This window comes from Rhagoletis pomonella, unplaced genomic scaffold (assembly GCF_013731165.1).
Source record: "Rhagoletis pomonella isolate Grant_MI unplaced genomic scaffold, Rhpom_1.0 Rhpom_scaffold_00012, whole genome shotgun sequence".
NCBI classification, from domain to species: Eukaryota; Metazoa; Arthropoda; class Insecta; order Diptera; family Tephritidae; genus Rhagoletis; species Rhagoletis pomonella.
This window is the reverse complement of record NW_023458566.1, coordinates 17,344,183-17,356,570: the sequence shown is the minus strand read 5'-3', so window position 1 is coordinate 17,356,570 and position 12,388 is coordinate 17,344,183. Positions and strand designations below refer to the sequence as shown.

The 12,388-nt window shown below is 34.2% G+C and overlaps 2 protein-coding genes across 3 annotated transcripts in view; one reads left to right on the top strand and one right to left on the bottom strand.

Moving 5' to 3' along the window:
- Positions 1–61: 61 nt before the first annotated feature.
- Positions 62–12,388, bottom strand: part of LOC118747968 — a 31,523-nt gene continuing 19,196 nt past the window's right edge. The window contains exon 4 of one of the 2 annotated variants that reach the window (XM_036482207.1): positions 62–396. The gene's annotated coding sequence lies outside the window, so the exon portion shown is untranslated. The remainder of the gene's footprint in view (positions 397–12,388) is intronic. The other variant, XM_036482209.1, reaches the window with a different exon arrangement.
- On the top strand, positions 2,706–6,370 carry LOC118747970. The gene is made up of 3 exons (XM_036482212.1): positions 2,706–2,965; positions 4,229–4,270; positions 5,785–6,370. Exons 1-3 carry the CDS (start codon positions 2,729–2,731, stop codon positions 5,869–5,871), a joined length of 366 nt encoding a protein of 121 aa, XP_036338105.1. The 5' UTR covers positions 2,706–2,728; the 3' UTR covers positions 5,872–6,370.

The window sequence follows — 12,388 nt, the reverse complement described above, 5'->3', positions numbered from 1 at the left end:
TTAAATTTGGTTATCTAAATTGCAATTTATTTATTATAATTATTATATGTATATCGTTTCCATTTGATCGAGGAGAATACCTTTTAAGCTTTCTTGAAACAACCGAATACATACATATGTATGTATGTACCTAGTCCTTTCAGACTAAAACCTCGAATTCCTCTCAATGTTTTGCTTGTGTAATAAAAGGTCCTTTGCATCCCAAAAACGTTTATGCCACGTTTCATGCATGCCGTTGATAAACATGTACATATGTAAGTGTGTATAGACCAAGTGTGTCCAAACTTCTCCTCCTCTGAGTGCAAACGTGAGCTCGTTAAACTGTTCGAAATTGTTGTTGGATGATACGAGTAAGACTTCGTCGGTCTTTGGAATTTTCCTCGTTATTTATCTGAACTGAAAAAGAATTTTACTTGTACATCATTTAATTAAAGAAAATTATGACCTGTTAATTTGCGTAGGATGGGTAAGCAGGATTAGACATCCAAATACATAAAAAAACATAACTTAATAACTTAAGGAAATAAAATTAATGAAAAGTTTAATTAAACTGAAAAGTAAATCAGCCAATAAAAGTTAAAGCCTACACAAATAAACGAATATTTTTGGCTGCAATCAAAACTATTCAAATATCTTCTCCTATAAGTAGTGTTTTTTTTAATTTTATTAAAAATCAATATTTTATTTTGAAAAAAGGACAAAGCTACACAATTAATTTTAGAATTTTCATCGATCTATCTTTCCTGGAACATAAACGAAAAATTCTGGAGCAACAAAAACTCAGAGAGCTAAAAGAACAGCAAGATAAACAACAACAACGCCAACAGCAACTGCAATTTCAGCCCCAGAAAACTGAACAATTTTAAAAATTCCAAAAACCTCTTTAGAGAATACAAATACACATACAAAAACCAAAACGAAATATTAAAATAACAAAACAAAAAATAAAAAAAAAACAAAGACAATTAAAATTTTCCAACTCAAAAAAAAAAAAGAAATTTATAAAATGAAAAATAGTTATTTATCCACTGACAACAGAGCAGCAAAAGCCTTTCCCCTAACTAAAGTTTCATTACTAAACGAAAAGAGGACGACTTAACATTTGACTGCCCTGTGGACGATCAAAAATGTGGGTGCTGAACTGACAACACTTCATTCGACACAATTGAAAATTATCAATTGGCCTGTGATATATGTAGTTAAAATTATTTATTTAAAAACATTAGTTCGTAGATTTTCTATGTAGTATTAAAATACTCATAGTAAAAAGTTGAAAAAAAATCAAAATTTTTAGTTACAAAAAACATCCATACTGACCCCTTAGCCCACCCCATTTAAACCGTCCACAAATTCAATTACATACATATATATGTACATATGCCTTTGATCCATTATTCCGTCTCATTAAAATAATCGGGCGATTTTTTTTTCGCGAATGTATAAAACTGCTTTGCAGCGCAGAGAGCAAAAGAGCAAAGCTTAAGCACTCACTTAAGGTTTACTGGAAGATAATAATAATTTTGGTTAACTAACTAATTTTTTTTTGCTGCTTTCGGGATGAGATCTAACATACATATTTACATAGTACCTAGTACTTAAGAGTTGCTGCTGCATACAGTTCACCTGCTCGCCCCCCACATACATACATTCTCCTATTGCTATACATACTTACGTAAATAAATACATCCCAATGGGAAAAGTAGTAATGCATTAATGAAAAATAATGATAAATAATGTAAAGCATTACTTATGACTTTTAGATTCTATTACTGTTTAATATGTAATGAGCATTATTATGTATCCAAAAAGTCCCACAAAATTCATATTAATCATGGATAATGCCAAATTGCATGCCCTACTTTTTGCTTTAGTACATCGCCGTGGGAAAGAAATGCATTTTCGAATGTAAAAACGGTTATTTTACTGATATTTTTTCGATTGCCACAGACACATTACATTTTCCCACTGGGATACTATGCCCTTACGTAATTGCATCAGAAGTTACATACATACATACATACATAATTGCTCAACATACTTACACACATACATACATCATATAACCATTAACTAAGATCATTTACATAACATATGTACCAACATACATACATACATACATACATACATACATATGTAAAGACAAATTATTAATCTGTTTGCTAAATTATAAATGACTATTAATTCTAACGTATTGTGCACATCCTGTTTTTTTCTTTCTCTCTCTCACACAAACACATACACAAAAAAATTCTCTTCGCAACTGCAATGCCAAATAAAAAAATAAAAAAAATTAAAAACCAAATAATTATAATTGAACACTTACATTTACGAAATCCAAATCGAATATCTTATAAATCTAAATGCGAATTGAATTCGTTTACACCAAATATAATTATTTTAACAAAACATATGTAAATGAAACCCAAAACCTCTTGAAAAATTACCAAAAAAAAAAAACAAACAAAAAACACAAAAACAACGCTACTATATCAAATTTAACCGTGTCGAAATTTTCGTCGAATGATGGCAATTAAAATCACTACCAATCGTCAAAACCCGCCGATCAACCGTATCGTCGGCCGCCCATCCGCCCATTCGTCCACCCATCCGCCCGTCAATACGTCGATATCGATACTGTGGCGTGGCGTTATTTGCTATGCTCTCAACTCGATCGAAATCAAATCGTGATCGTGTATATGTATCGGTTACATATGCATACTCCAACACAATGCAATGGAATGACGAAAATTGCCAAATGATAACGACAACGACAACAACAAAACAAAACTGCAAACCATCGACAATGAGCAGTTATAAGAAGACTCTTCACTTTGATCCATCGAAGAGCGAGACCTACAGAGCCATACAGGAGGAGGGTGGCTATGGAAATGGCTATGCCCCACAGGAGGTGACAGTACCGGTCCAGCCAAAGGTCTTCCAACCAAACCGATTGGTTCCAGGAAAGGTAAGGTCGAAACGACAAGCTGCTTGCGATCATCGTCCACCGTTCACCGATCATCACCGATCATCGATCATCGAGCATCGTCCATTGATACACCGCCATCACTAGCACTTTATAGCATGAACTTGATCGGCAAAAAAAATAAAAGGCAAAATATCAAAAAAAAAAAAATGCAAAAAAAACAAAAAACTGTCGCCTACCTTTTTGTGCATCTCCTATCAAAATTATATTTGTGTAACATTGCAGTCATCCATCGCTGGCGGAATGTTCAGCAAGTGTTTTTTCGGAAAGAAAGTTTTAATATCACCGAATTTCATTTTCTTTTAATTTATCTATGTATGTACTTAACTCCTTACGTAAATTTATTAGCTCACATACACATTATTACATAAATGTAAATATATGTATAAGTTCTTTGCGCTTTCGTATCACCGTTGTCCGTTGTCATAGAAAGAGAATATCCGCTGCATGTGTCCTTGTTGTGTAACGCATTTTTGAACGCTCTCTCGCTCGCAGGCTCAAACCGCTCAAACAACTCTGGTATGATCTCACTCACTTTCCACCCTTATTTGACTCTTTGATCATAAACATATTCAGTTGTATTTAATTCTTTGTAACACTTTTTGATTCATGTGATTTCGTATTTGGACCCAATATATTTTGTATGTATGTGTGAAATTTGTACAAAAAACATCAAGAAAAAATATATATGTATTTTTGTAACTTTTAACATAAAGTGCATTGGAAAACTAAAAATGCGGCTGCCTTTAAAAAAGTTAACTCATTTCATTAGATTGGCTCTCATCTCTGTACACAACGCGAACTGTATTCAAACGAGGCTCAGCTAAAAAAAAAAAATTGCCAATTTTTTTTTTGCATAAATTAATTCGCAGGATTTTCTCAAATTAATGCAAATATTTTTTTCTTCGTTATTATATTCTCTAACTAGAAAACTTCTAATTTTTGAGTTATGCCTCTTTTGAAGACGGTGCGCGATATGTACATATGTATATATCTGTGATTATGAATTGCTTCATTTGAAGTAGTGATTTGATCAAATGTATTTTAATTTTTAATTTTTTTTTTTTCAAATTAACCCATAATATTTATAAGTAACAATTCGAATGTTTTTTTTTTGTATTTATGATCTCATCTTTTGTTACGCATATGTGTACATATGTACATACATATGTGTGCCAGTGTAATATATGCAGATAAATAACTATTTAAGACTTTATTAAAACTAACTTTTTAATGGATTTTCAGAAACCCAGCTCAGCAGCGCCCGTTTCCTACCCGACGTACAATGTAAGTAAAGTACCTACCTAATTTTTTTTTTTAGTATAAACCAAATTTTTGTATAGAAACATGTGTAAATACTTTGATATACAGCTAACATCCCTGAAGTAGATCAGTCTAAGAAAAATATTAAATAATGCAGAGTCTTGCTTTTGCATGTAGGTATCGATAGGCCTCGGAAGACACAGATCACCGAAGCTAAGCATTCTGGTTCCTCTTATTCCATAACCCTGAGAATGGGCGGATGTATTAGCTTTTATGCTCTGTATTGCCCAGCAATGCCCAAGCAGGAAACTCGTTGGAGTTTGTTGAGCTCGGCCTGCGTGAAATCCAGTCCCATTTTCTTTTACCAAGCGGGCATATATGTATGTAATAGTTTCGTACATCCAATTTGCCAACTTAGGCTATCTGCACACTTGTCGTCCAATCATAGTTGCGTTATCGTCTCGCCCTGAAATTTCGAGCCGACCACATGCATTTAAAAGGAGATTTGCACACTTGTCGTTATTGGCTAGTTATCGGCAAATCGTAGAAGATTTAGAAACGGATAAGTACGACACTGTCGTTTGAGATACTTCGCCGACCTAAACGGCGGAACCCGGAAAACCCGATATCCCTAACGGCTTTGTCCTTGTGGACCAACCCAATAGAAGCTGCACGCTTCCTAGGGCAGCCGTTAGTGGAACTTGACGACAACGACTGAGTAACCAACCGATCTGGGCGGGGTTGTTGTAGCCGCATTGTTTCGCCGTTGTCACTTACTCAGTAGGTCATAACAATAAAACTGACAATTGTCATACGACAGCTTAAAATAAATTTGCGGCATAGTATTAGGTGCAGTAGTAAAGGCAATAGTCAGCCGTTGAGTTTTGTCAGTGGTGTGGGAATAGGGCGGTTAGACGCCAAATGCATTGAAATATCACGACCGGTTCTGCGAAAGTGTAGTCGTTATGTAAAAGTTGCATCATTATTCATGATTGTGACGATGCAGCAACTATGATTGGACGACCAATTTGCAGAAAGCCTTAGCGCTGACCTTTTTCATAGTTTATCTAGATGCGGATCCTATGACAGCTTATAAATAATCAAATATAATTTCCAGGTGTTTGACTGCTTTAGATAAGCGTGTCTCTTCTCTTTAAGAAATGGTTCTAAATGCTTGTCCCTTTTCATTTGACTTGAGGAAGTAGCTTCTTAGGGTTAACGTTCAGTCCGTTTTGAGGAGGTTGCTTACATATATTTGGAGGTGGGGGAGTTTCCTAACATTTCAACAGCATTAAACAATACTCGTATAAAAAGGAATTGAGAAAAATAAATATAACGATAACGATTACCGTTAACGTTGGCAAAGTTTTTTAAAAGTATCGACATTAACAAAGGTTACCATTAATAAACGAATGCAACCCTAAATATATAATCCGTTGTATTACTTAAACATTACCTGACTATTTATATATGCACATAGCTTGACTAAATAATCGAATCACAAATTTTGTCAATATCCTCACTTTCTGCATCCTCAGGTGGTAAATACACAAGATGACACCATCCGTCAGAGCTCATCATTCAACCGCTTGATGTACAGTGTATTGGGCGCGTCAGAATATTAAGGGTTTCTATGCGAGAGCCCATCGATGTCACCTAAAAAAAGAGAACAACAATCAAAACAACAACTTAAATAGCGATAGCCTTAAATAAACAAAATGAAAATGTTAAACATTTAGCGAATGTTTAATTAAAAGAAATTGCAGTACAGCTCAGCAAATAAGTGAATATGCGTATATACCTACATACATATATTTAATATTATAACATACACATACATATGTATGTACATATGTATGTACTTAACTATGTATTATCATACAAAAATAAATTACATATCTAACATTATCAAATACGAAAGGAAGTTTAGCAAGATTCTATCAATTCAGAAAAAAAGAAAATACTTAGTTTTATAAATGATACATACGAAGCATAAATAGTTACATAAATACTTACAGCCAAAATTGTGCACAAATTCATAAGCTTATTAGTAACAAATAACTGTAATAAGTTTCGTAGTCGATTCAAAATTATTTGAAAATAAAAAGAAATAAAATAAATCAGAAAAACTACTTAAAATCGGTTTCCCCATTTAATAATGTCCAATATTGCAAAAACAAAAACTAACTTTAATTAATATTGTATTTTACTATCATTAAGAAAGGTAAAATTCACAAAAAAATGAGTGTTTTTCTAGTCAGAATGAATGGGGAATTCATGTAGTGCCTATTTAGTCGTCTTTCCAAGGAGCCAAACATGAAATTCATCCATTTCAAAGCGATTTGCAAAAACTGAACTTAACCTTAATTTATGAAATTATTTATAAATTACAAATCTAATGAAATAAAATTTTATCATTGGACGGGAGAAATTCCAAAGCGTTGTTTTCTTAAAAGTGAGTTATCTAAAAGCAGCATGGCATAATTGATCTGATAAAAAATAAAATTTTAGCTTGAAAAAAAATTAAGTAAAATTAATTAAAGTAAAATTAAATGAATTGAAAAAAGAAACGAAATTATTGAAAATATATAATAAACATAAACACCTCCGTAATTTGTACACATCGCCCGTACTAGGGTCATGCCATTTTACTCAGCTCTCCGCACTCGGCCACGTCGCACAATGGGCCTAGAGCGGCCAAAGCCGGTAAGTGAAAACGGACTAGAGATTTCTGAAAAAGCAATTACGCACGTTCATAGCAAAATATCCAACTAAATCAAATCAAAAAAAAAATAAAAAATTTTGATAAAAATACATATTTGCAGTCATGGAATGAACATGATGTGGAAATTGGTTACCTCTCTTTATATGCGTAAATTTAAACACAAAATTTTTAGAGCAAATTTTAAATATTTCATAAGTAAAATGTGAAATTGTGAGAAATAAATGTTTCGAATTCAACAAACAAATTTGAAATTTGTTCTACGCTGCACATATGATAAGTAAAAGTAAACAAGTAGTGTTTAATTGAATTAACGCGGTGTGTAAATTTGCGTTCATTAAGAGAGGAAACTAAATATGCGCAAACTTAAACAAACATTTTTTTAGAGTGTAGCTAAAGGAAAGCCGTCTGGTGTGTACATAAAATAAATAATGTGCAATAAAAAATGGAATTGGAGGAAGATGTACAACGATATTTATGACTCGCGAATCTATTAATCAGATTCAGCAATCAGCCAAAAGTGGACGCTTCTATGGACGAAATTTGTTTGCGAACAGGACAAAAGTCCTGCTTGCCTTAGCCCAGTTTTAATTGTTTAAAATGTAAGTAGATAAACATACATATGTTTCCATTTTTTCAGTTTCAAAAGCAAGAAATGGAAACTGCTTTAGAAATAAAATAAATGTGTTTGTTGATTTTCCACAAAACTCATAAAATTTAGTACCTAGAGCCAAAAGAGTTTAGTAGGAGGTGAATGTCACATTGAGAAACTCTTCATTACCCTCCAAAAAAAAAAAAAAAAAAAACGAGAAGGGTACACCTAATTCCATCAAAATATCATTTTTTAGTATTTTTCAAAACCTACTTGACGTTATTTCAGATTTATGTTTTTCAGGTTCAAACCAGCATATACTCTTTGATAATTCCTACTGGGTCTTCACCAAAATTCAACGTTGAATTGTTTATAAATAGTTACTTGCTACGAGAAGTAAAAGAGGCAAAAGAAATTAGTACTCTATAAACATACATACCTTTGCACATACATACATACATACATACATACATACATACATACATACATACATATGAATGCCTATTTGAATATGTGTGCGGCGCGCATGTAGCCATCACTTCATGACGGGAACTTTTACGACCGCCACTTGTATAATGAGCCGTCCGTGGCTATTTCATGCAAAAAAAAAAAGAAGTAAAATTGCTGATTACTCAAGCAAAGCTTCAAACAATAATCTTTCGATTTGCAACAATCAAATGAAAAAATGCAATAGGGCTATTCGCGATTCGGTGCATAAGAGCTGACAAATTTATGCAATTGCAGAAATATGCCATGGATTGTGAGCGACCTTTAATAAACTGTCATGGTAAAACTTTTTTAATCAACTGATAGAAATGTCAACCAGAGTTGCAATGCATAGCATTTTTATGCTATGGATTTTCGGTATTGCAAATTTGTCAAGCCATGACAAATGCAAATGCGTGTATTTTGTTTGTGTATTGCAAATAATTTGCAATACAAATTTGCAATGCAATGATGCTAGGCCATTTGCACCGGATTGCGAATAGCCCTAATGAAATTTATTTTGAGCACAGCTTGAACTTTTTAGTAGTTAAAAAGTAAAACTAAAACGAGGTGAAAACTATAAAGAAAGCGAATTTTAAAATTAAGTTAAATAATTAGAAATATGTATGTATGTACGTGCGTAGTTGAGGCTAGGAAGCTGAATATAAAAATATATACTCTACATATATGTATGTAGGTATACAAAAATCGACAAAGACACAAAAAATAAAAAGTTATAGTTCCCTGCACGCAGCACGCAGCACGCCAATAAGTCACGGTTACGATTAGGTAACAGCAAACATATGTACGTATTTACATATGTATGTATGTATATATGTATATCGTTGGCACTGCACACCCGCACAGGCTACGCAATTATGGAAGAAAGATCACGTACATAGTATTTATTGTACACATACATACATATGTAGATACGAGTACATACTGAATACAGGTTATGTCCAATAAGTAGCTAACTTATAGCATAGCGAACTCAGTTGGAGAGCTAATTAGCAAAATTTTGATATTCGAATTTATTTGACCGCAGCTATTGAGATTTAAATGACCTACAAATTTACATAAATACAAAGATGCATAAATTGTGTATGTGTCCTGCTTCATACATACATATATTCAATTATACTGCATCCCATTGGGAGTGGCGTTGAATGATAAAAGAAAGGTCGACCGCAGGAGTATTTACATTTCTACTATGTATATTTATATAAGGGTGCCTCACCAAAAAATTTGCGCGTTTTTCACCCCAATTATATATGGGTGGTTCACAAGGTGTCGTACGTGTCGTATTGTCGTATGTTGTAAAGGTTTTAACGGTTAAATAAATATTTACAGGACTTGAAATCACCACCAACTATTTTTGTAACGGTGTGAAATTTCATAATAAAACTTTTATGTTAGCTTGCGAATTCCTTAAATATGTGTGTACATTAGGGTGGTCCAAAATAAGTAAAGTCGGAATTTTAATGCGCTCACCCCTTAGAAAAAATATACGCATTTGTTATTTTGAAATCAAAAAATATTTAGAGGTCGCTCTAAGTGCTCAAAGTTTTCCATGGTTTCATAGAAACGTTAGAGAATTCATGAAAATCAATATTTTTCGATCGAAAAAACTCTGGTTCTCTTCAGGACACTTCCAATAACCACACTCAATTGTTTATTTAACCAGTTTTTAATACTAAAGTTTTCTGTTCGAAAAATATTGATTTTCAAGAATTCTATACCATTTCTAGCAAAAGTCGTTTTTTCCCCATATAAAATACAATGGAAACCTTGAGCGCTTTTAGCGACCTCTAAATATTTTTTGATTTCAAAATAAAAAACTGGTGTTATATTTTTGTGGTATAGAATGATCCTATGGGGTGAGAACATAAAAGATCCAACTTTATTTGTTCTCATGCATTTTTGGACCACCCTAGTGTACATATATGATTATATGTACATACATACATATTAATTGAGGTGTATCGAATATGCTAATTTTGAAGGACAAACATATTCCAGCTCTATTCGGTTTCAATCGAATTCCAACAATGGAAACAAATAAATCATTGAAGCCACCAACACCAACATTCATAAAAGCCTTGCGAAATTATTTTTGATAGTTTTAAGTACAATGGAAAAAGAGTAAAATAAATACATACAAATATTTGAAAGTATGAACCCAACGGCATTTCATAATTACCAAATATAATCGGGTTCGATTCCAATTAGGCACTTGGCCCCACCCTTGTAAATCATTTAACCCACATTCCCCTCAACTCTCCTCCACACTCGTAACATTTGCATAAGTCGAGAGTTAGGGTCGTGCGTACATATTGTTGTCCGGGCTCTTTGTACGTTTCGACGCTGCTTCAGCTACGGGCGACGGCCAGAGTGGCTCCTTCTGTATGTCTAACCGATCACAACCTCTACTATTTCCTCAATTTAACGATTATTCCTGCTTCGACGGTGCAGTAGGGCGTACGCTAAATGCTTTGCGTAGAGCTAATCCCTGCATTGAAAAATGGACAGCTAATCAGTACATGCTCCGCGTCGCCGGGGAAGTTGAGACCACAAGTCTCGCAATGACCGTAGTCCTTGTCGTTAAAATGCTGCAAGTCTACCTCCCTGTGCGCCCTACTACTAGGTATTACTCGATATTAGGGATGAGCCGATGTGTCCACCACAGCCATAGGTAGCTGTGTCCCATCAGTCCTGCCATTCGGTTTGAGTGCGCCTTCTCGCAAGCGTTTGTGTGTTCGATGCTTTGGAGCAGGCAGGAACAGTGAAATAGGCTTCCTTCGCCAGTAAATCAATGGGGTACAGCCCTGGCAGCACAAGGTTAGGCTGGTTTTGGTAGCCTTCTCGCAAATGTAATGCATGTGCTCATTGAACTACGATCAAGCGTCGAATTTAATGCCCAGTTATTTAATTGCTGGCTTCGAATGTATCGTATATCCCCTGATGCGAGCCTTCGCCTCCTCTCTTACTTTACGGCCACTGATGAGTAACAACTACGATTTATGCTCAGCTAGACTCAGAACCATGGCCTCCATGCACTCGGTAATCCTCGCTACGGTAACCTCCGCTATTCGCTCGGCATCTTCATGATATGTATTTTGCAACCACGACGACTGCGATATCGTCCGCGAACCCTATAATTTTCACTTCTTTAGGTAGGAGTTTCGTTTGCGATCTACATCTCATAAATCCTCTACGGCCTATGCGGTATTCCTTTCTTACTTTACATTTGCGTAAGATGTACTTAATTAAGTGAACGTCAGTGTTAAACCAGTGTGAACGGTGTGTAACCCATTAGAAGTCGATGCAAACTTTTTGCTTTTTTTTAACTTTGCAGCGTTCTTTACAATTTTCTCAGATGCGGCGTTAGCATTACTTCACGAAACATACATATATATTCCCCTCCGGTTTATCTATCAGACAAATCAACTTACCGTAACTACCTTTTGTAAACTTGTAATTATAGTTCTTAACCGACTTAAAAAAGGAGGAGGTTATCAATTTGTCGGAATATTTTTTTTTTTTTTCAATTCTTTATATAAGTTACCGCAGAATTTTGGACCACATTAACTGATTTCTACAATTCCTCTTTTAAGAGGAAGTCTCATAATAATTTTGTTTAGATCCGATTATTGGATCATGAAAAAAATAACGGTACTCTAAAATTTTTATATGAGAATTGAAGTCGGTTTTGTTTTTGTCTATGGCATCTTAGGCCTCCACATCAGTTTCTACTAGCTCTATTGAACTGGTCCGTTTCTACAAGTTGTTCTACATACTTACTAAAATGTTAACTGACTGCCTTAACTTTTCACTGCAGCGTGTTTACTCGCTAAAGAATTGTAGTCTTCCGCATGCGCTTCAATCAAACTACAGAGTGTATTCATATAAGTATGTATGTGTATGTAAAGATGTGTGTGTATGTACAAGATTTAAATGGTATGTAATTTAAAAATATATGTACATAGTATTTAACCCATGCACAGTAAAGTACTGAAAAATTTATTTTTAATGTGTCTTTTTTTTATTGACGCCCTTGCTCTCAATCCCATCGCCTTTGTGGAAAGAAATACGACCAGCGGTTGCAATATCAAACTAAGAGTCAAATTTATTTACCTGTCCCACTACTCCTCCGTTGCATATTCAGTATTTGTGGGACTGGCATTTCAAGCCGCTGTGACTTGCAAAAAAAAAAAAGCAAAAAAAAAAAAAGAATTACATTATAAAAAATAGAAGAAGAAGAAAATAAACAAAATAAAAAGCGATCGCACTGCGGTTAATGCATGATATGAATGCCAATAAAATGATGAGGCAATAAATT

Coding starts and splice junctions, on each gene's coding strand:
- LOC118747970 (XM_036482212.1), top strand. CDS start 2,729: ATGCAATGGAATGACGAAAATTGCCAAATGATAACGACAACGACAACA. Junction 2,966..4,228: donor ACCGATTGGTTCCAGGAAAG/GTAAGGTCGAAA, acceptor ATGGATTTTCAG/AAACCCAGCTCAGCAGCGCC. Junction 4,271..5,784: donor TTTCCTACCCGACGTACAAT/GTAAGTAAAGTA, acceptor CTGCATCCTCAG/GTGGTAAATACACAAGATGA.